Below are 24,295 nucleotides of genomic sequence, written 5' to 3'. Positions count from 1 at the left end.
AGTGGACCTTCGTTTTTCGTACGAGATCGCACTGTCTTTCGGATTACTGATTTGGACGTATTACGTCAGTTCAGTTGTGTTTGCAATGCGATAAACAATGATTCTTCCACCTGTCGTGAAGTGCAGTGACGTAGGTTCCTATATGTTATTTTGATCTCGCAGAAAAAGTAACCGTGACGTTAAGTATTAATTATAATTAATATTTAATAAATCAGAATATTATAAATAGAATCAATAATTACATTGTAATATATGCAAAAAGATGAGTTAATAGTCATTTAGGAAATATGAATATGTAATTATGGGTAGTAAAAATACATAAAAATTATACAATACATTATATAATAAATCTGCTCACTATATATGAATACAATATATTATATAAATGTGGAAACAATATTCAGACGGACATTGTTTCTATAAGTACAATTATATAAAAAATATAATTCAGTCACTTCAATGAAGACATCGAGATAATCTAACACCCATATAGATTAAGATTACATTTTTTATCACGTTTTAATACGTTCCTCTGAGATGAAAATATTTTTTGATAATTTGTCGTCGTAAGAAAAATTGCAAATTGATCTTCGTTAAAGCAAAAAACAATTGATGAGACCTATTTAGAGGATAAAAGGTGTGGTGGAAGAGACAGCAACTGTAATTCATCGTCAATTTTTAAATGGCAAAGCTCCTTCGTCGTTGCAGGCTTCCAATCAACGTTGACAAACTCATCTTTGACTGAGGTAGGATCCCTATATTAAACATATACGATATATAAATTCTATAATTCAAATTCATGCTTTTTAAAATCATGTTGAAAATTTACCCAGTTCTGGCAAAATTAGTCCACATTCTAGTCATTCGTTCTAACGTAATCCTATCCTTCGTACCAACCGTTGGTGGATCAGGATTGTCAGTTTTACATCTGGGTAAATATAATAAATACGCGATGTCATCTACATGAGACGCTCCTAGAGTGTAAGAGTAAATAGTGCGTTTGATAGTTGTGTACATAATCTGATAATTATGCGATAATAAATTTAAAAAATGCAGTTACCAGGAAACAGTCGTGTTACTAGGAGATCCGTCGGGGCTTTCTCATTGCCAATGTAAGAAAATACGCAGAAATAACTAGGCGCGGTTGTTCTTTTTACTCGATCCTCTAACAGCATCATCGCGGGAATGCCGAAATTAATAAGAGTAAGCAATTCTGAATATTCGCTTATGTTTTCTTCGCTAATCGGTTTTCCACCGAAATACTGATTTTTCACCAGCTCGAACAATTTTTCCATTTCTGCATCCTCTATCGTCTTCAATGATCTCAAAGTTTTCAGATGGTTATACAGATTCTGGTTAAAAGAATTGATTGATTTTTCGCTTTTATCTGAGAAATACAAAAATCATATAGTATCGATGCATGAACAGGAAATAATACTTTTCTTTCTCCGAGTTTTAACTGAACCTACCTTTCAAGAACATAATATATTCCTGAGCGGTGTAACTAATTATCACAGGCACATCTGCTTCTTTTGCAATTAATTGTTCGATCGGTTTTGGTAAAACAGGATTCTCCGCCACTTCGTCGTAATCGAGTCCAAAAGCAAGGGTACTAGTCTCCTCTTTCTATAAGACGAAATAAGAAATCCTGTTTATTTCAATCTCCGATATTTGATTATAATTATGAAGTATGTTAAAAGAAAACTTGTTACATCTGGAAATAACAGAGAGGCTTGAGCCTTCACGATGTCCTCAGCGGGCACCGTCCGTAAAAATTCGACAACTTCGACAGGATCATTAGAATCTTTTCCAAGAAGTGAAGCGAGTTTAAAACCACGTTTAGGACGATATTCAGCACCTCGGCTTGCCCAAGGGCATGTCAACGTTCCACTGTGCAAAATCGCCTTGTGGAACAGTCCTAAAATCAGTATCGAACTAACGGGATTAACACAGATCTTTTGGAAAGTCCAATATATCTCGGCAAATCACAAAGATATGATTTAATTTTATCAAGGACGTAACGAAAATACGTTTTACCTTTCGCGCGAGGCGATACGAGTAAGGAATGTACTAGAGCACCTCCAGCACTAACTCCAAAAATCGTAACGTTATTGGAATCTCCGCCAAAGTTGGCAATATTTTCCTTCACCCATTCTAGAGCTGCGATTAAATCTTTTAAGCCTAGATTTCCTGGCGCGACTTGGTGACCCAAATTTAAAAATCCTTGAAATTTAAAAAAACTGGATAATTCTAGAGCCTTTCTGTTTATTCGTAAAGTAAAAATTTTGTTTCTAAATTGCATGCACAATCTCTTTTTTGATATTTTGCGAATGTATGTAAAACTGAACCAAAACTAACCGAATGCGCCAAGCCTGTAGTTAGCTGAGACAACTACAACATCTTTAGCGAGTAAATAATCGGGCCTCGATTCGTAGAAGCTCGAATTTCCTAGTATGAATGCCCCTCCATGTATCCAGAACATAACCGGTTTCGATTGATTGAGAGAATTCGTATAAACATTCAAGTAAAGACAATCCTCGTCACCAATAACATCGAAAGGCGGAACTTCTTGCAATTGTGGACAAATGTATTTTTTGGCTTTGGATGTATCCTTGATACCAGCCCATGGTGCAGGTGGTTGAGGATCCTATTTTCGCAAAAAAAATTAAGATTCCTTTATAATAAGTGAATATAACCTACGTAACGCATCACATTGTATGCACTACTTCTATTAATCGTCTTTTATTAATGGGTAATAGGAAGTTATTTCGAATTGTATAAATTAAGATAATTGGAACTCTACAATTTTACAATGTCATGGTTGGTATGATATTTAATATGTCGTAATGAAGTAAAAGCATGATAAGAACAATTGTCGGAAATGTACCTTAAATCTGAGATTTCCGATAGGAGGAGCAGCAAAAGGTATTCCTTTGAAGCCGATATATGATAATCCTAGGGCACTTTTCAGTACCGCGCCTTCCAATTTACCTTGTTTTACGAGTACTATCGGTTTGCTCATTGTTAACCAAAGTCTTGCCAACTTGATACTGCCACTCCTTTCTACATTCAGAATCCGAGTATTTAGAGCGACTCGAGTTTGTACTCTTATCATGTCAAACAGTATTATCAAGCAGTTCATTAGACTTAAATATGTGCTATCAAAAGTTGCACCTTAAAGTATATCTGAACGGTGCTTATCATGATATTGATTACAAATTGATTAAAATATTATCCACAAACAGCGATACTTATCAAAATTGTTGTATATTCAAATTTTTTGCCAATATGTTTCAGCACTTAGCATACCAACTAAATGGGTTTTGTCCGTGAGCATAAAACATGATATGTATGAGAATATAACTTTTTCTCTTCACCATACCGACGATAAATTGGGAAAGAAACTTATTACTGACCTTAGTTATTTATTTCAACGAATAAATCATATTTGAAATATAAGAAAATATATTGTAAATAACTTTAGTCACTATTTATGTATTGCAGAGTTTTATTTATCTTTATTTTAAGATACAATATGTCAGAGGTTATAAGATCTAACTTGTGATATTGATGCCACATATGCTGGCCATATTCAGAGTGAGATGACAGATAAAGTAATAGCCACATCAAGTATTAATTATAATTAACATTCCGTGCAGCAGAATGTATCAACAGAATTAACGATATTATAAAATCGATCATATTATACATGTATAAAAAGACGAGTCGATATCTATTTAGAAAATGTGAATATGATTATAGACAATAGGAATACATGAAAATTGTATAAATAACAGACAACAATAAACTTGCTCACTATATATGAACAAATATTGTGGAAGATTTTCGTAGGCACATTATTTCTTTAAATACGATTGTATAAAAAATATAGTTTAGTTATTTTAATAAAGGCAGATCAGTTGAGGCTGCATTTCCTAATGCAATTAGTAAGTGCAATTTGATTACGTTTAATTAGGTTTCTTTGGGAATGAAAATGGTTTTTAATTAACGATATAAGAAAAATTATATCAAAAGTTATCTAGTAAATAGTAAAAAGTTATTTTAGAAATCGATGCATATATTCCTTATTCTGACATTTTCAGATCTTTTCTAAATTTTGCTACGAATTTTTCGAAGGGCCATGTTGCCACTTCACAGATTCTGATGCCCTTAAATCCTATTGTCAACGTCACCATTTTAAATAAATTTTTCGTATGCATACAACGGGTGGTTGGTTTTAATTTTCTAATTATACGCTAAAGTATATTTCGTATTATATATACCGCTTGAAGGTTACTCTGTCGATAACCTTCTGCGTAACCTCCTCATGAATTTTAATTGTACTGTTTTAGTATCTTCACGGTGACACAAACAATGATAAAACTAATAAAAATTCCAGTCACTGAACTCCATATGTGAAGGAGTATTTAACTGCTGGCGGTCCGGATGGACAATATCAATAATGGCGCGACTAGATCAGTACAATTATAATTTGAACACACATGCGCATGTACAAACAATAATTATAATATCTAATCTTCAATTTTGTATAAAAAATAGAAGCAAAGTACATATATGATGCCAAATATACTTTTGTGCGTAACTCGTAAAGTGAAACCGACCACCCTATATATGTACATATGAGAAAAGATTGTTTAGAATGGTGATCTGACAATATACTTCAAGAGCATAGATACCGGCGAGGATACAACTATTCGGAAACTTTACCTTTCGAAGAATTCAGTATGTTTCATCAAATATAAATTAATGTGTATTTTTTATCATTTAATTATCGTACAAATTCTGCCCAAAAGATTTCTAGCTTAAAATAGTTAATAAAGATTACCTTTCATTAACCGACTTCGATTATCTCTATTAAAATCTATCGACAAGAAAACAATAACGAATAACTCATATAAATGACACTTCGTTTAGCGAGTGTCCATTTCTGAAACTATTTACCAGTTTATCAAAAATATTCGAAGATTTTTCTGCTAGATTGTGTTCATTGCGAAAAGCGTCGAAAAATAATAGTAAAAATAATAATAGATTTACTAGTAAAGAATGTATTCGATAAAAAACAATTTGTATCGAAAAAATTTAATAGTAGTGACATTCTTACAAGAATACCGGTTTTGCAGCTGGATAATAATAAAATGCATTGCTTGAAATTGCCAAAAATCAATTAGCACATTACTTACTTCGATCAATTCTATAAATGGTCCTTATCATTTTTGTTCTATATGCTGATACCGATTAGCAGATACAGTTTTTCGAAACATTTCATCAAGTATAACTATGTGCTTCTTCGCAATTCAAATGAGAATCGCTCTTTTTGCTTCGATTTACTTTATCACAAATCCGAACCAATCATTAAGTAAACTAATTTGCAACAATCTTTGATTAATCGCATTCGCAATGATACACATGTTTGGTCGCAAGCCACGATTTTTGCAATGCACAGAAAAATTATATCAAAAATTAGCGTTTCATTTTATCGAGTATAGGAACGACCATATCAAAAGACGGACGTTTCCCTGGATCTTCGTTCATACAAATTCTAATAAGCTTAGCAAGATGCGGTGAAATTCCTGGAGGTATACTAACACGTAAATCCTCTAGTGCAATCTACAACAAATACACAAAAAATGAATATAATCACTAAATTACCGACTTATGTTAAATGAACGATGTACAAATCTTAACGAACTTTCATGCCGCATTCCATCGGCGAAAGATCTGCAAACGGAACTTCTCTTGTCGCAAGTTCCCATAACAGGACGGCAAAACTCCACATATCACTGGCCTCGAGATTTATATCCGCCGGACGTTTACTTAATGCTTCCGGAGACATCCACGCTGGTTCGTAGATTCGACCCACCTCTTGAAATGAAAATTTCGAATCCGCCATGTTCACGCGAGCTGTTAAATCTTCATCAATCTATACGAATATCGAATATATTCATTACCGAAATTCTTACATAATAATATTATATCATTATAAAGACGAATGAAAATACCATAATATGTTTACTATTAAGATGAAATCTACATCTATTTTGCCTTTCGAGCCCATGAAGAAATGCCATAGCTCTCGCGACATCGAGGGCAAGTCTAAGTGCACGAGCAGTGTCAACAACGACGCCTGTACCTCCATGTAAAAGCCTATGCAAACTCCCACGTGCCATATATTGCGAGACGGTTGCCAATTGCGGTGGTTGATTGACACAACCAAGTACAGGTAGTACATTGGGATGTGAAAAAATTCTTAATTTTGGGAATTCTTCGTTAAAGTCTCTTGAAATTCGAGCCGTACACTCACGTATATTCAATATTTTTGCCACAATGTCATTGTTTTGCCAACGTCCACGCCATGTTTCACCACTTGGCGTACTAGCTAAATGAGTATGCAGAGAAAGATCTGCCATGTTTATTCCTTTATGCCTTGATAGCGTTGCATCACCTAAATGATATAACTAGACATTAGTAATTAACAGTTACTAATTAGTTAATTAATTCTTAAATATAATAGAATACGTATAATACAATGTTACTCACGACTTCTAGTTTTCAAACCTAGCCAGCTTTGATCTTTAAACTGAATCTTTTTTAAGTCCTGTCCATATTCTACAGCTAAATCTAAAAAATCAATTTGGCAATACGATAGTTCATATATTACAAATCCGCAAACAACGTATCATATATCAATAACTCCTTAACAATTATTAAATACCGTGTAATCTTTTGGCCAAATGGCCTCGTGCTTTATCTAACGGAGTATCACCATCCTTGTTTGCAATTGATACCAAAGCACCAGCAGTTACCAATTCTTCGGCAACTGCTTGATCGCCCCAAAAGCATGCATAATGAAGGGCAGTGTTACCATGCTCATTTGTGACATTGACATCTGCTCGGTTCCTAAGTAACTATAAAAATAAATTCCATTAAATTCTTACAAATAAAGAAATACGATTATTTTTATTTCTGTACTTGACTCTCCAACATGGATTGTTCCTTTATGTCACAAAATTTTTCAATATGCGAGTATATTCCTATCTTATCATTTTAACATACAATCAATTATATTTGGCTTACCAATTGAACTATTTCTTTGTGCCCATGGGCAGAAGCAAGATGAAGAGGAGTATCATCGCCTCTGTTAGTTGCATTAATACGTGCTCCTCTGCTAACTAACAACTCAGCCAATTTCAAGTGTCCCTCTTTGCAACACCAATGGAGTGGACTGAACCCATGATCATCTCTATACATAGAACATGAAATCATAAATGAAATCAGACTAATGTTACAGTTTAATATAATTAAATAAATAAAAAGTATAAAAACGGATACAATGGGATGATAACAAGGATTAGAAAAAACAATATATATTTTTTAAATTATTATTATTATAATTAAAGAGACCGATCCAGATAAAAAGCTTTAAACAACAACAAAAATACATTCGAAAGACCGGTGTTAAAGAGAACAGAGACCAGTAACGGTTATAAAAAAAATAATAAAAAAACGAGAACAGGAGACGGTGCTTCTCGGAAAATGGAATTTTCCTATATTTACCCTTGATTCATGTCATGTTCGGTGTCATCCAGCCAAACACGTACTTGCATGGCATTTCCTTCACGACACCATTGAAATATATCTTCCATTTTTTTCACTTACAAATAAAATAAAAAAATTGTAAAAATATTATAACGGAAGGAGTGGCAGTGCTTCGTGCTTCAAAACACCGTAGTCGTCATATACTAAATATAACCATAATTCCACACACAAGCAACGCTGACATAAAAACTACACATTACTTCGTTGCACTTATTAGACGGATTAGTAACGAGATTCGAAATCCGCAGCGTACATCAGTTCACAAAATAACACACAATGTTGAATATAATAATTTTATTGCATTGCAATAAGTATAATCGAACATCTGACCATATATGACGCGTGGTGTTGTGTACAGTGTACTCCCCCATCCGCGAGATGATTACTTCATACTAGTTCATATTATTAGAGAAGATACTCTCTCTAAGAGAGTTAAAGGCTAGAAATCATATAGGATAGTAACTCTATCTACATGTACCAATAAAATCGAAAATCAAAAAGATTTGCTATGTTGTAACCTCAGTTGGTATCTACGATCAAAAGAGTTGCGTAGTAATACGTCAGATGGCGCGTTGCAATTATTTGAATATTTCATTCTTATGAATTGGTAAAAAGATTATAATTTTCCGTTATTTTATATATCCAGATACAAAAGACTAAAGCGCTATAAAGGAGAAATAAATTTTGTTTAGGTCACATATTAAATTATATTTCATTGAAAATATTAATAAATCATAAATTACGTTATTTTGTTATATGATATACTATTCTGATATTTTAACTATATAACGCTAAATAATTTGTATCGCTCTTCCAACGTTTCTCCGTATTTAATTAAGCTACTTTATACGTTTCAATATCTCTTCTGCATATTTTTGCTTCGAGCGTCGTTTATTTTATTTATTTTCCTTCGTCGCAAAGGAACGTTCAGATACGAGAAAGATTTATAATGAATATTTTATAAAGTTTTTCAAACGTAATTAACATATTTTTCTCTTAAGAAATAATAAGCAATACATATTTTGTATCATTCAGACGAAGCTTATTAAATAATTAATTTAATAATAACGCACGATAATATCGCACGATGCTTTCTTTTTTTTTTTTTTTTCTTTTTCGACCATCCTCGATATAACACGATGGGTCTCAACCCCACCGGAAGAACTTAATTACACAAAGTCAGGAATAAAAGAAATCCATAAAGAAATCCTCTTATCTCTCTTTCATTTCTCTTCTGTTTCTATATCATCCCCGATACTTTTCCAAGGATGGCTCTTGTACTTACCTTTGGATTACCTTTCCCTTCGTGTACAACGGTAATTACACGATCTCCACGCGAATCGATTCTCTGCTGTTCAGGTGGAATTTAAAGCGATATGTATTTTCTAACGAACGTCATCCGAAACCATAATTCCTGCAAGGTGGACAGCCAACACGCATTCAGCCGATGATTTTTCTCTCTAACAGTCGATGATCTTATTGGTCACCAGCCAGGCAGGCCTCCGGTACGTGATATTGTGGCAATCTTATTTGAATTGTTAATACGTTGTTAATACGCGAAGAAAAAATCGCGACACGCCAATGGGTGTGCACAATTCACGTAACCACGAGTCGATAATTACCGAAGGTGTGATCTCCACCTGTTTTCTTGCATTAAATTATTCTTCTCTATAGCACTGGTATCACGATTTTTATAATAATCAAAAGTAATTGAAACCACAACGTTCATCGGTGAATCTTTCAATGGTAACGAGACGCTTTAATTTTCGTATCGTATTAAATAAATACTCGCGTAATATTATAATATACCGATACGTTTAAGTTAAATGCAGATGTGTTCAAATATGCATAATGTTGTTGTTCGCCCTTGATACGTACATACTTGAAGCACTTCTTTTTTTTTTTTTTTTTTCATTAGGAAAAAAGTACGATAACTGCAGCACATTGCTATTCGATCTGGACGTGTTTGCGATCTCAGACATGCATTTGGAAAATTCACACGTGTATAAAATATGTTAAACAGCTCGATTAATTTCATGAGTCAAACTGAACCGGCACATAATCTTCGTGAATGCATCGTATACTTTAGAATAACTTAACTCGCGTAGCTCGTAAGAGCTTGGAAAGTAGGTTGGCCACGTGACCAGAAAATAATTCCAGATCTTAGGAAAAAGTTGACAAAGAACGAAGGAAATTTTTTCCGAAAAATTCCCAAGACATCGAGCTGCGTTACGCCGTTTAAGAATGAGAGAAGGAAACACGTGAAAGCAATTAAGATCGACATGGTACGTTGTTATTCGTATCTTTCCCTTTTTCCAGTTTTCCTTTTATCGTGCGATATTAAATGGCACCTGTTGTCGATTCCGTTTGACTAATCAAATTCAACCTTGTCTCTCTATTAAAGTGATATTGTCATTGAACGGTGCACTTTCGTTGTTCTCTGGTGTATCGTAGGAATATGCAATGCGAGTGTGTTGGTTCGTCACGCCTCTAAACATAGGATGAAATCGAGGATAATAAATTACTAGCACGTGAGAGAACTTCATTGGCAAGAACGACGGGTTTATGATGGATATCGTTAAAACCATATCCCTGTTTTATGTGGACCGGTGATTTAGGAGGAGAAACAGTAGCGCGTAACGTAAAAGTGCTTAGCGATTAACGATCGATATAAATTGTAACTATTTCACTGATGATTCAGCGAATTAATGTCCGAAATTACCAGTGTTATTATTATCGCCGGTATACGAAATAAGAGTTGAATTATTTCGATTGTTATTTCAATCTTGATCATCTATAGATAAAACGATTTCGCAGGAACGAGCGAAGCAATTGCAGAGGATCGGCGAAATGGCCGATAAGAAAACGCGTAAGAATTAGTAGAATGCGACGAAATAAATCTTACGTATCGGCATTGTGGAAGCTAGAATAGAAGTCTTAGCCTTGCATCGTAGGTGTGGTCTTGTGCAGCGTAATATTTACGTTGGTTACACGTCGTTGCGATATGAATATTATCGGCTGATCCACGTACATTACGAATAATAATCCGAAAATAACACGCGGTGCCGTTCAACTCGAGCGTGTTATACGCAAAATGTTTTTTTATTTTTTCTTCCTTTCTCTTCCTTCCCTCTTTGTGTAAGCTGTATACGATGACTAAAATGATAAAAGAACGAGAAGGGAGAATCAATCTTATCTAAATAACTTTCAAACAATATCGTAAAGATTTGGTGAAAAGAAGGACGCTGTATGGCGCAATGATATTGCCCTTGTTCTAGATCGTTTCTTTGAACAGTCTGCACTCAACCTCGGGCAAAAGTGGAGGCCATACATAGATAGAGGGGGAAAAGTATTGTCTACAATGTTGAAACTCGGAGCAATTATTCGTATAGCTGTGATTGAGATGTAGAGATGAAACGTCGAAATGTTTCGACGTTAAATACATGGAATGTTACATGGATTCTTTAAACGCTAATTGAATACAAGGACAGGCGTTATGGTCGTTGGTGAAGTGGCCAATTCGAACATGAACGTTATCCCGTGCGCATTGCGAGCCTTGATATGATAATTAATAATTGATTAAGTTGTCTTATTTACCATAGGAATTTAGGTATACAGATCCTCCCACAGGGGAGCGTACAGGGATAGTTTTAATATACGTTGAAAACACCGAGGCCGATAATTATGTAAAATAGGAACGATCGTGCAGCATAGAGAAACGTGTATTTAGAAGTGGATTAATCGGCGAGACACATGGTAATAAATTGTCAATAAAATCGTATAATTTATTACTTAACAAGGTTTACCAACTCATTCCGATCACGTTACTTACGAAGATTGGATTAATTACGACGTACAGATCGACGTTTGATTTCTTTCCTTACGAAAGTTATTCTGTAAAATATACGTAACAGAACTATTTGTTGTTTTAAATATTTCAATCGTATTATGTATAACCCTTTGCTAACGTTTGAGAGAGAGAGAGAGAGAAATTGTCTCGTTTTGTTTATGACAATAATATTATTATTAATAATAATATCGTGCGCAAGAAAAGAAAAATAGAGTTTACACCGGTCTAATACTATTGCGTGGAGATTGTAATTAACTGGAAGATCTAATGATTTAATTCGTTCGACGTGTACGACGGAAAGTGCTCCTGTGCCTTGAAACGCGTGACAAGAGGTACGCAAATTAACTGCTGAGATACGATCTTAATTCGCCTGTCTATACACCATTCCTTCGTGGTATATGAATAGCTAAACAACTGTTCAAAGTTGGAATAATTAATCGTATCGTTTCCACATTCTTATAATAACCTTCATTCTTATAAACAAATTTCGTAATTTTTCTAATACCGTTTATGATGTCATTTTGTTCCATTCATCGAAGTCACCGCATACAAGATAAATCTACAAATTGTTAAACGAGTCTATTATCGGATAAAATCAAAGATGAATCGTTCACCAACGATATCCCACACTAATCATTGTCATTTCTCTTATTGTTTTACCTTTCCCATTTACGCGCGCATGTCGAACGATTATGCAAGGATCCGAGCGTGGCTTTGTTCCATGCAACTCGAAAGCCCGAGGAATAATTAAGACGTTCAATGATTCATCCACGTTGATGGATCAACTCGAACATTTTGCTTTCTCTTCATAACGAGTTGTATCAGTGCGTTTCAGAGAGAAACCCGGCCGATCACCGCGATAATAATTAGAGGAAGGAAGCCGATTTACCCCGAACGAGATCGGAAATAGAACGCAGTAATACTCGCGCAAGGAACAAAAAATAGGAATGTAAGTTGAAACGCTACGATATGGATAAAAAAATGTTGGAAATTTGAGATATCGAGCATTTTGAAAATGAAACATTTTATTGAAAAGTAAAGAATTTGCACGTTCGAAAATTCGGATATTCGAGAAGGCGAGAGGTTTGAAAACGCGAAAAGTAAAAAGTCTGGTAATCGAGGATCTGAATGTTGTAAAATTCAAAAATATTAATTAAAATAAATATATATATATATCGAGGATACGTTTACGTTATTCAGAGATAGTCCTGACGTGAACGTAGATATACGGAGCGCAAGTCAAGGACTCTTTGTTCCTAGAAAGCCTGCATTTTTGTTCTTTGTAATGCACAATAACGGCCATCTTAACATTTTTTTGTTATGTATAATAACTCTTTAAACAACTTTATCGAGACAAGGACAGGCTGAAAGAAGTTATTACATATTAGTATCTCGTTATTACATTTGTCATACTTCATCAGTTAACGCAAGTCTCCTATATCCACTTTCTTTATTTTTGTAATATATGAACAACGAATTTGCATACTAACTTCTATTTTAACAATTTTCGTATTCCTGTCGTGTTATATTAATTTTTCATTATATACTATGCATATAAAATGCATATACTATGTACATATGTATATGAATTGTGACGGTAACGATGGAAAAATAGTTGAAGGAATTAATTAAACGTAACTTGTAGCAGGCTGTTCAGATTCTTGTAGCAATTATGCGAATTAAATGAACCAAGATTTCATACTTCGCTTAATGCATATACGCAGCTGTTTAATGGCTACAAAATGCCAATATTATACATAATACGTACGTGGATATACGTATAGTCCTTTCGATTTTAATATAGCAAGGTACACCTTTAAAATATTTCGCGCAACGAAAATTTCATCACGACACTTTTGAAAGATATTTTCTGGAAATTATTTCAGATTTAGGACATGTTTCTATCAAGGACTAGGACAATCACGAAAATCCTGAACACGATTACGATCACTGATCGTCACACCGTGATGAACATCCTGTATAATAAATTCATACAATTGCGTAACATGGATAAACGGGGAAAATCGGGTAGATTTAAAGGTAACAAAAATGTCTCATTCATTGTGCGCTAAACGAAACCGATCGAATGTGAAATCATTTCGCGACATTCACTGCTTGCTTTTGAATAACGCGGTGATACCAGTCGTACCATTCTTGTCTCTAATTTCCTTCATCGCGTATATGTATTATCGTATTAATTCTGTTTCGATAAAAGTTTGTTCATTTTTCAACGTATAAAAGGGAAATCCGGCATTTTTCGATACGCACCATAATGAAAATTTATGGCGCGTTATCCGATACTGAATCGTAAGCACGATCCAAGCGAAATTGGCCAACAACAATAATTTTTAGACGGAGAAACTCGTTGTTTGACTTCAACCTCGACCTCAGGTTCAACTAGAAGAACAATGGGTATTTTCACGTAATTTGCCTCGACCAGGCAAAGGCGAATTTCACGATTTCCTTTATCGTTTCACTTTTTTTCTTTTTTCTTTTTAGAAGCAAATACTGTTGTCTTGTACAATAAACTGGATTTATCGATATATTAGCGAAACGTACGCGAGAAAAAGATAGGATTTAATGCTCTACTAAATCGTCCATTATTTTGTTTGGGATTTTGTTTGTTCGTTACTCGATACGAACAAATTCTTTAAAAATATGACTTACGTGTTCTCGCTGTTAAATAAAATTACATTTCGTCAAAATCAAAATTATGAAATAAGGGTAATTATAATAGTTAAATTGGCTCGTTATTTCAAGTTCTTCTTTCTTATTCTACTGCAAAGAAAATTTTCCTGAGCCAAATTCTAACGACACAGTTCTCCCCAGTTTCTTAGCATCCCTCTTTCTCTAAATTTAGCTTTCCTCGTTTCTTATTATTTGATGTCATAATTCTGTTTCTTTCCTCCTTGAACATAAGTTGTAAATTCAACTCTATATATCAGTATGCTATATATGGCAATCTTTGTGACGAAGTCCATGGTACAAGTAGCGTTTAAGTTATTCCGATCTTAAGATACGTATATAAATAACCATAAAACAAACGAGCTATGCGGTTCATCTATCATTTTTATCACACCGGTTATGGGAAACTTTAACGAATCGAAGAAACCGGCAATTACGTTCCGTTTTATGTTAGTTGGAATCGTGTATCAGACACCATTTGCACGATTCAGCATCCTTGTGTAACGTTGATCGGGACGAAGTTGTGAGAAAAAATCGCGTGACTTCTTGCAACTTTAAATTCCAGAAATGTTTCCCAGTTGAAGTATCAGTGATTGTCGATTGCGTAATAACGTCGATTATCGTAATTAGTAACTGATTTCTTGTCGTTAACGATCGTTCGAACGTTCATTACGATACACCGAGAATTTCTCATACTGTTACATTGCACGAGATTAAGAATAACGCATACCGATTTTTACGCAATCAGAATGTCTGTACTTCGTTAAACAGTATGCAAACTTGTCTGTATTTATGTTTTCTTCGATTAATGAATCTACATTATGGAATCATTTATGACTGACAATATAGTTGCAAGCATATGGAATTAAGTACGCGTAGTTGAGCATCAGTCGATTAATTCTCGAAAGTTTTCCAATTAAAAGATTTTCCATTACAAATACCGATTATTGATCGTTAGTTCTTAATAATAAAAAAATATTGAGAAATAATAATAAGTGATAAATAGTTGATATTATCATTAGATAAAAATATCAATCATCGATCGTGATTTTCCAGTTTTTAATTGAAATTGAACGAAGTTTTAGTCGATGTATAACGAACGCTGTTAACGATGAAGGTAATCATACGATCAATCGACGAATACAGGTATTCCATAATATTTATCGATTTGACATTGACTTTTCTTATTTCTTCGTTATATCGTTATTTGTTGGACGGTATCGAATAATCCATAACTTAACGTACGCTAGTTTGTCGGTGATAGAGACGTTAAACGTAAGAATAAAATGTTGCTGTATCTGGGTGTGTTGCTATCTTCTATAGTTGAGATTATAAATTATTATATCGGACAGTATTGTTACGTTAAAAAGTTGTGTCAACATGACGGTGAGTGCGTGTGTTACTAATTCCTTCAATGTTCATTATCGATAATTGAATTCGAATTTTTCATACGCGTCGTATCAATTACTGGCAAACGACATCGTTAATTAATCGTAAGTTTTAATCGCAACACAAAAAGTTACATCTGTGAACATTTAATTACGAGATTAACAGCAGCAAGAAGACAAGTAGATTAAATGGAACACGATATCCAGCTTCGTTAAAGTTACTGATACGATCTATTTGCATGATCTATTTATTTTGCGAAAAATGAAATTGATCGACTGATCGAAAAAGATATTTTTGGCAGTGAACTTGGTCGTGATCTTTTGTTTATGTTATCGAAAAATAAATAAAACGTAGGAAAATCGTTGAAACGATTAATCACGCATAATTGATCGTCAGACCGTGGATATTTATGCAAATTGAAGAGATGTGACGAAGGTGACGAATGAAAAGGAAGAAATGATTGAAAGAAATGAGAGTTTGAATATTTCACGCATATTACGTGTATTCTGTGTATTTTTACAATTAAAAATTTCATTAATTCGAAGGATATAAAACCGTGGCCGAATTTTTTTAGATGGGAGACAACTTACCGAAGACTATGAATCAACTATAGTTCGCATTAAGGTGCCATATTCAGAACGAAACTGTTGCCCGGATAAAATCTCTTCCAATGTGTCAGATAGAAAAGAGAGTTCTACAAATTTGGACAAAACTAAGGAAATAAAACTCGTGCAAGAGGCAAGACCGGTTTTCTCGAAAGAAACGCAGACTGTTTCTGCAAAGTTACCTCACAATGGACACAGGTAATAACCGTGTTTATTTATTAATATAGAAACACTTACATCCGGATAATGATAGTATCGGTGATTTTTAATTGACGAGCTAAACATCTTTAGCAGTGAATTAACCTGTTAACCGAGAAAGACGAATTAACTTGTCAGATGAATTGGCAATCTGTTAGACATAATAATCGCTTTATTAAAAAAAAAACTACTTATCTTTTTACACGTCGTTTTCTCTCCGTTCAAAATTACGTCGTATTCATATTTCCAAGGAATAACTGAAATTGATCTTTATTCGTTTCAAATTTTACGATTAACTGTATGTTGAAAATGACAACGTGAGTTCATGCTCGCCATCCATATGCAGATGCGCTAGTTACAATAAATAGTAACTAGAAAATAGTTCTAGATATAATCGATAGGTTTAGGATGTTCTTTCCTTTTTTATCCCTAGTCCATGTAAGAAAGTGCAATAAAGGTTCGGCTCAGAACGGTTTGATAGATTTATCCAAAGAATAAAATAATAGCTATTGTGATTCTACCTCTGAATACAGAAATAACAACACTGTGTCGTAATTAAATTCCTTCCTTAATTCTCTATAATACTATTACCAACTATGAACTATCGAATATATATATATATATATCTAAATACATTATACTATAGGGAAATTCTTGTAATTGAAATGGTACAGTGAATATCAATACTTTATACGTAATTATTTTTTTTTATCTGACTAAAGGACGATATTAGTTTTATAACAAATAAAAAAAAAGACATTTGTTTATTTTCTGCGCTAGTTACGAAACAGAAGAATCTAGAACTGTTTGTTCTTTGCAGAAAAAGATCACAAAGATAAGAAATGTCACTAGTTCCGATACTAAATGAAGTTCCATTAAGTGGAACGCAAATTGAGAATTATCGAGTGTGACAAAATGTTCCAGAACAGCGATTTGGGCACCTGCGCTGAAAAATCAACTAGATAATATTACAAATTCTTCCTCGGAGGCCTGTAAAAATACGACAATAGTGCAAGCTCAGATAGAAGCACGTCCTATGAATATTACGACGGACGACATTGCCGAATCTCTCCGAGACGATAGCGCTAATTCTTCGCAACATTCATCCAGACGCAGTTATTTAACCGATAAAAGAATCAAGAAGTTGAAATGGAAGGCGGAAATTTGCTCGAGGTTGGCACGCAAACATTTCAGTATTTGTCATAGTTCTTATTTTCTTTCCAACCGAATGTCATCAGATATTCTACTTATAAATCAAAGGCTCTATCTGGTTGTCGGAAAGTTCGCAGTGTTTCGAATAGTTTTATAAATAATCCTCATAGACTTATTCTATTATATTTATATCATGTATTTAATTATCGTGTACATGTTACATGTTATAGAACATTGTGTACATGTACATAGCTTTCAGCGTTACGAATTTAATAAGATTTGAAGAGAATTATTTATTATATTCTTTTGTAAAATACAGCTCGATAATACTGCTTTCAGACCAAACGCGTTGATTAAAGAGAACGATATAGCATTTGTCGATAAAAGCAGTATTATTTTTCAAGATTTTGCATTTATATGAAAAATAAATAATCTTTACAAAATATCTTTACGAACTGAATGTTCCAGAAACCTGCGAAATTACTTCAAGAAATCCATTGCTAAAAGATGCGTTCTTTTTTTTTTTTTTTTGAAGCAGCGATTATAAAGTTATACGATAAATAGTAAACAGCATTATAAAAAAAGCATTGTAAAAAGTATTGATTACTATGATAGAATATTTTCAGATTTTTCGGAAATTTCGCTACGAATTTTTCGACGAATCCAATACGTCGGTGTTTTTATCGTTCAATTATCGTAGAAATTTTGTGCAAACAATTTCCAGATTGGGAATATTAAGAGGCAAAGACTTAAAAAGCAATGAGAGCGACCAGAAGTTTAGAAACCAAAAGCTAGATATCCCTGCTCGAACTTTCAATAATTTATCGCCAATCGAACATCCGATGACACTGCACAAGAATCGACCTGCCAGCGTATTCACCTCAACGAGGATCAGTGTCAGCGGTTCGAACTTGAGACCGACGAATGACGAAGCAATGGCGAAAAATGGTAATAAAATGGAAGGGTACGATGGGATTTCGAAGAAATTCCAAAACGACCATCCATCGATCGTCAATCTGGACGAAAAATCAATTTGCAATCTGGCCATCAATGATATAACGATGAATCAAACTCAATTGTCAGATATATTCGAAAGTAGAAGTATGTCAACGTCTGTTCGAACAACCACAGAGGCTTTGATTATTACTCTTAAATTCTATCGGGAAGAAAGGAATAACGGAATGCCTCGTAAAAAAGATACTTCGTTTTGCGAATGCCCACTCCTGAGAGTATTTGCTAATTTGCCAGGAATGTTTGGAAATTTTTCTGCTAAGTTATTCTCATCGCAGTAAGCATAGAAAAATTCTATACCTTCTATTCGGGTCTCTGATTACTCGAAAACAGGTACTGATTCTAGGAACGAAACCACGTACATGGAGCTTCCTAATGTTGGAAAGAAACTTAAGGTAACGAATCGGTATACGATAGAAGACAACGCGTATCGAGAAGAACGCCGAGTATAATATTCTGTCATAACGGAATAATATAAATAATATAAATTATTTAACAAAATAATTTCTTTTCTCGTTTTGGAAACAAGAATCTCAGCTAAGGTTCTTGATACAAATAATAATTCGTTATATAAAAATAATGGTAATGCATCGTTATCTTCTATCTTTTATATTGATATTTATGTTATTTATATATATTATATTATATTTATGTTATTTAATTCTTGACGATTGTTTGTCGTCGTTAATTATTGATATAAATTAATTATATACATATGTCTAAGTCGTACGCGTTATATATATTGTACATATCGATGCGATCGTTATTACAATTGTTTTTCATGGTAAATTAGCGATTGTAAATTAATTAAGTTTCTTGGTAAAAAAAAACCTTTTATAGCCCTTCGAAATATAACGTTCTAATTATACATGATCTTGTAACATTTACAACTGGATAATAATAAAATGCATTACTTGAAATTACCAACGTACTTCGTAGTAATAAGAATCGATTAGCATATCATTCATTTCGATCAATTTTATAAACGTTCTTCATTCTTCTCTCTTATGTGCCGACACCGATTACCAGCTACGTGTTGCTTCTTCGCAATTCAAACGAGAATCGCCCTTTTTGCTTCGATTTGCTTTATCGTGGACCCAAGCGAAGCGTTATGTAAAGCAATTTGCGATAATCTTCGATTAATCCTGTTCGGAACGAGACACGCGTTTCAACGAAAGTCACGATTCCTGCACAGTGCACTGCACATCCTTGCACAGTGATCTGCAAACTGAATAATTGGACGAATCTATTCTTCCTACGTAAATCACTTAATCGGGAGAAAATTATTATTTGAAAATTTGCCGATCGAAAAATATTTATTAGAAACGGATGATAGTAGCATAACAAGTAAATTGTTTAATTTAATCTTGCAGAATAGACGGAGCAATTTTATTATACCAAAACATGTCTATTTTAAGAATAGTCTTCAACGAATACCGTTAATTTTCATGGGAAGATTATTTTCGCAATTCTTCAAAGGCAATTTTTGGCATTTATTTTGGAAATCTTCTCCGTCAAGGCTGAATTCTTAAGATCGACTTTTGACCAAAATTTCGATATAAGTATTTGTCCATCACAGTGGTCAGTTTACGTCAAAAGTATATGATCAGAACAGTCGGCGATTACGCAACGAAACACACCGCGTATCCTTTGTCGTCGTTTCCTCATTGAATCATCCAGAGACACGCGGCTTAATTAATCGAGACGAGAACATATTGCAGGTATTCCCATCGTTGGGTAACTGCAGGCGTTTTTCTTCGCGATAATAGCATTCTCCTTTTCGATCTGTGGCATCCTCGTTTTCTTACATTGCCACTGGCATAGGGACTAGAAATTTAATGCTTTTATAAATCCATTCGCTATCTTGATCAACCGGCAGCCAACTCGTATTTCTATTCACGGCGTGCATTGACACGATCAGATAATGAGAGACAACGGACGATCGAAAAACGAATTGCATTTCGCACGGTAAAATTATTCACCCGCCAAACGTTAACAATGCTCGACTCAACTAATTAAATCTGGTCGATAGGGATCGAGGAAAAATGAAACAAATCGTGTTTTGATATTTCTGATGCGCGACTTCTTCTTCCTCTTTTCTTCTCTTGTTTGTTTCGTTCTTAATCACCCGATCGGATATTTCCAGTGGTTTTCCTCTGTTTCTGTTCTCTAGCGGTTGCTACCAGCCTTCGTTATAATCGTTTACTCGAATCAATCTTATCAGTATTCAAGAATAAATCGTCTGACACACCTCCTGGTTATACAACCAATAACTCCCCCTGCAATAAAGTTGCAAATAAAACAACTATTGTAATATCGCATGCAAATAAACCAGAGCCAATGAAACTTCTACGTTAAACGTATCTTCGTATTAAATCGCTTTGCATAATTGAACATCTAACTGATAATTCATTTAAATTACGCGATCATGCGGAAGCTATTGTGTCTGCTTCTTACACGGCGTGACTTTTGTATCGCGTTCGCGCGTGTACTTGATGATGGATGATCTATATCTCAAATAATAAATCGTCCTTAACAAACTCTGTATCCTTTGTTAATTAATCGCCATTGACGAGTGAACGCGTGTGTCACAGGACGTCGGGAAGGGACGTTGGATATCGGTTTGTTATAAGGAGACGCGTCGTTAAGAGATCGATACGACCTTGACCGATTAATGCGGAATTTAGTTTTGGAAATCTGTCATGGAATTAGGCGATGGAGTGCGTAAATAAATACAAGCGACCACGAGTATACGCGTCAGAAGCAGCGAAATGAAGTTTTTGTTTGACGCGTATACTCGACAAAGGCAGGTAACTGGTCAGATCGACGAACAATTGCGCGTTTCGATCTTCATTGGTTGTATCAAACCTCGGCCGATCAACTCAGTACTATAGTACTATAGTGTTATAACTAACTTGCAATCAACTCGTTTAATTCGTTATTTCCAGAAATAGAATCGCGAATTCGGTAGATCGTCGATGTCTATTGTTCGTTCGATATAAATCGATGCTTTTCGAATACCACGCGGTAATTATCACGGTGGAATGTGCTAGAACAAAGAAATGCTGTGAGTAGATTGCGAATGTTTACGCAAATCGAAGGAATGGAATCTAAGTAAATACGTGCTTGCTAAATATTCGAAATATCTTAACAACCAATAGCGTATATTTCGGATATGTTACATATTTTTGCATATAGTGTACATTTTAATATCTCTAAGGCGTAATTGAGTAAGTGTAATTGTAACAAAGTTCGAATACGCGTGACACTGGTTTACACAAGTTATTGGATTAAACTGAAGTAATCGTAATAAAAATAGCTCTTGTTTGTGTTTGTCTTTCTACAAGAAAACCGAGCAACTATACAACTGAGATTTCTTCAACGAAATATTTTGTGAATATATCTGTAATTAGGTATATCGTAAAACTGTATTTAATCAAATCACCAAGTTGTGGAATTATTCTTATTCCTTTTTATTTATCATAGATATATGCGTGTATATCGTTTTTAGTAATTAGATTTATTCCACCATGTTATGAATTCTAATTGCTAAAACACGTTATTATCTAACAAGGCGGAAAATTTGACAAAGATCGTTCTTGTTAGGGGCTTGTCGATCGTTTCCTCCAACAAATTTCGACTATTTTATCGACAGATTTATCGATAGGCTTCCATTCGCTACTGCAAAAGAGCAATATATTACGATAAGTAACACAACCATTATATTTCTGCTACTTCCGAAGAATGTTCCCAAGGACACAGTTAATGAACCTCGTTATTTGAAGTTTTTTTTTCTTCCTGATTTTGTAACTATACGCTTCGATAGTGTTTCCTGTTGCCGTTCACGATAGAATAGCATATCTATCTATCTATCTGCTATGCTAGATCATATTATAACTATACGAAAAATCCTATAGCAAACTCACTGTGACATAAATAACCATGATAGACGATTGGGACATTTTTACGAATCGATTAAGGTCAGTTTCGTGGGAACCAGTTACAGGTAGTCCCGCCAAAAACCGCGTCCACGTCCGAAACTGGCTTGTAGAATGTTTCCTTATGCACGAGTTTGATTCATCATTGTCGATTAATTGAAAACGAATCGTTTCGCAAACCTGATTTAACCCTTTTGCCTTCTTTCGACCATTCTCGACCCAACTGTATTTTTCTAACGCAAACTTACTTAAACTTAACTTAACTTAACTTAACAAACTTAACGCGTTGTACATCTTAAAACGTTACAAATCCTTTTTGTTCGCTAAAATTGTTTCTAACGCAAAGTACTTCGAGCTTGAAGAAAATATAAATAAATTTTTATTCCAACGAATGCTTTCATCTTGCAGTCTTGCGTTGTACATCTTAAAACGTTACAAATCCTTTTTGTTCGCTAAAATTGTTTCTAACGCAAAGTACTTCGAGCTTGAAGAAAATATAAATAAATTTTTATTCCAACGAATGCTTTCATCTTGCAATCTTGCGTTGCACATCTTAAAACGTTACAAATCCTTTTTTTTTCGGTAAAATAAAGTATCATGAATTTTTCATTCTTTCGCAGGAAACATGTATATATGTATTTGGATCATAAAAGTATAAGAAGATAGATCAGTTTGAAATAGAACCCTAATGATAATTCGTCTGATAATTCTCATTGAACCTGCCGATTAGTAAGAAGTGAAGCGTTGCGTAACTGATTTATTTTCCTTTAACGATCGATAAGACACAATGACTGCTCATTATCGCGATATTTTCTCTTTCTTTCCTTTCCTCGGTTGACGCACGTGATCTCAAGACAATCTGGTCATGGATCTAAAGAGACTTGTCCTGCAGCTGCGCGATCCCCTTGCAGACCTTGGATTTCCTTATCCTGATTACACGTTTGATCTTCCATATACGCAGGATTATACGTACTTTGTCTATGTATCAGGAAGAATCGTTCTTTGATCATTTAATTGATCCACGTGTAAATTACTGTCACGAATCATCTATTTGATGAAAAATCTTTCTGTTCGAGGAAAGTTTCAATCGTGTACCGAGTTACAATCGTGAAGATAAGAAGGTATAATTATCGATGTAATATTCGATGATTAATATAATTTGTATTAAAAATTCTTTTTCTATAATATATTTTTATAGTATATTTAACGCTAAATTTCGTGCTCGCATGCGGATTATTTACGTATCACGAGAATCTTTATTTCACAAGTGACATTTAGAAACCATAGATTATCGATGAGTTATCGAAGACACGATTATTCATCGTTTGAATAAATCGAAGGTTTCTTTGACAATTTAGTTAGCTTCTTCGAAGGATAATTATCTTCGATCCTTTAGTTGTATCTATGCAATACATATTTTTCATCTATAAACGTATTTTGAAACAATTGAGAAAAATAATATAAGTAGGTACCCATGCCAATAATACCAATATGTATAATATGATACCAATATAATACCAAAATGTGTGATACCCAGCCTTGCTTCAAAACTGACATAAATATATTTAGTTTTCCAAAAGGATACGAGAAAGCATCTTTCAACGTAATGACAAATTATTTTTCTAATTGAATTTATTAACGAGATTATCTTTTATAAAACAGGATCGGTCGTCCTGCTATATTTATGATCTTACTGAAACCTATGTGATTTCTTATAGCGGCAGCTTGAAAAACGTGTTCCTCGAGTTATGAAATTATGACACCAACGGTGAAATATGCACATATATCACTTAACGTGTAATAAAATATATATTTACGTTATTAAAGCAAATCAAGTCTCAGGGGACAGG

At 34.1% G+C, this 24,295-nt stretch overlaps 2 protein-coding genes and 1 pseudogene across 2 annotated transcripts; 1 reads left to right on the top strand and 2 right to left on the bottom strand.

Moving 5' to 3' along the window:
- Nucleotides 1–374: 374 nt before the first annotated feature.
- On the bottom strand, nt 375–3,130 carry LOC117213315 (esterase FE4-like). Its single transcript, XM_033458679.1, has 8 exons — nt 2,888–3,130; nt 2,359–2,647; nt 2,038–2,223; nt 1,713–1,918; nt 1,470–1,626; nt 1,061–1,387; nt 830–974; nt 375–755 (listed from the first exon to the last, which is right to left on the bottom strand). Exons 1-8 carry the CDS (start codon nt 3,113–3,115, stop codon nt 620–622), a joined length of 1,674 nt encoding a protein of 557 aa, XP_033314570.1. The 5' UTR covers nt 3,116–3,130; the 3' UTR covers nt 375–619.
- Nucleotides 3,131–3,490: 360 nt separating this feature from the next.
- LOC117213316 (integrin-linked protein kinase homolog pat-4) lies at nt 3,491–8,045 on the bottom strand. The gene is made up of 7 exons (XM_033458680.1): nt 7,576–8,045; nt 7,096–7,261; nt 6,734–6,926; nt 6,559–6,639; nt 6,021–6,463; nt 5,711–5,941; nt 3,491–5,628 (listed from the first exon to the last, which is right to left on the bottom strand). Exons 1-7 carry the CDS (start codon nt 7,662–7,664, stop codon nt 5,482–5,484), a joined length of 1,350 nt encoding a protein of 449 aa, XP_033314571.1. The 5' UTR covers nt 7,665–8,045; the 3' UTR covers nt 3,491–5,481.
- Nucleotides 8,046–16,121: 8,076 nt separating this feature from the next.
- Nucleotides 16,122–19,043, top strand: LOC117213318 (annotated as a pseudogene).
- Nucleotides 19,044–24,295: the final 5,252 nt, after the last annotated feature.

This window comes from Bombus bifarius, unplaced genomic scaffold (genome assembly GCF_011952205.1).
Source record: "Bombus bifarius isolate JDL3187 unplaced genomic scaffold, Bbif_JDL3187 scf7180000008680, whole genome shotgun sequence".
Taxonomy (NCBI): Eukaryota; Metazoa; Arthropoda; class Insecta; order Hymenoptera; family Apidae; genus Bombus; species Bombus bifarius.
The sequence above is the reverse complement of the archived record's forward strand: the minus strand, read 5'-3'. Positions and strand labels throughout refer to the sequence as shown.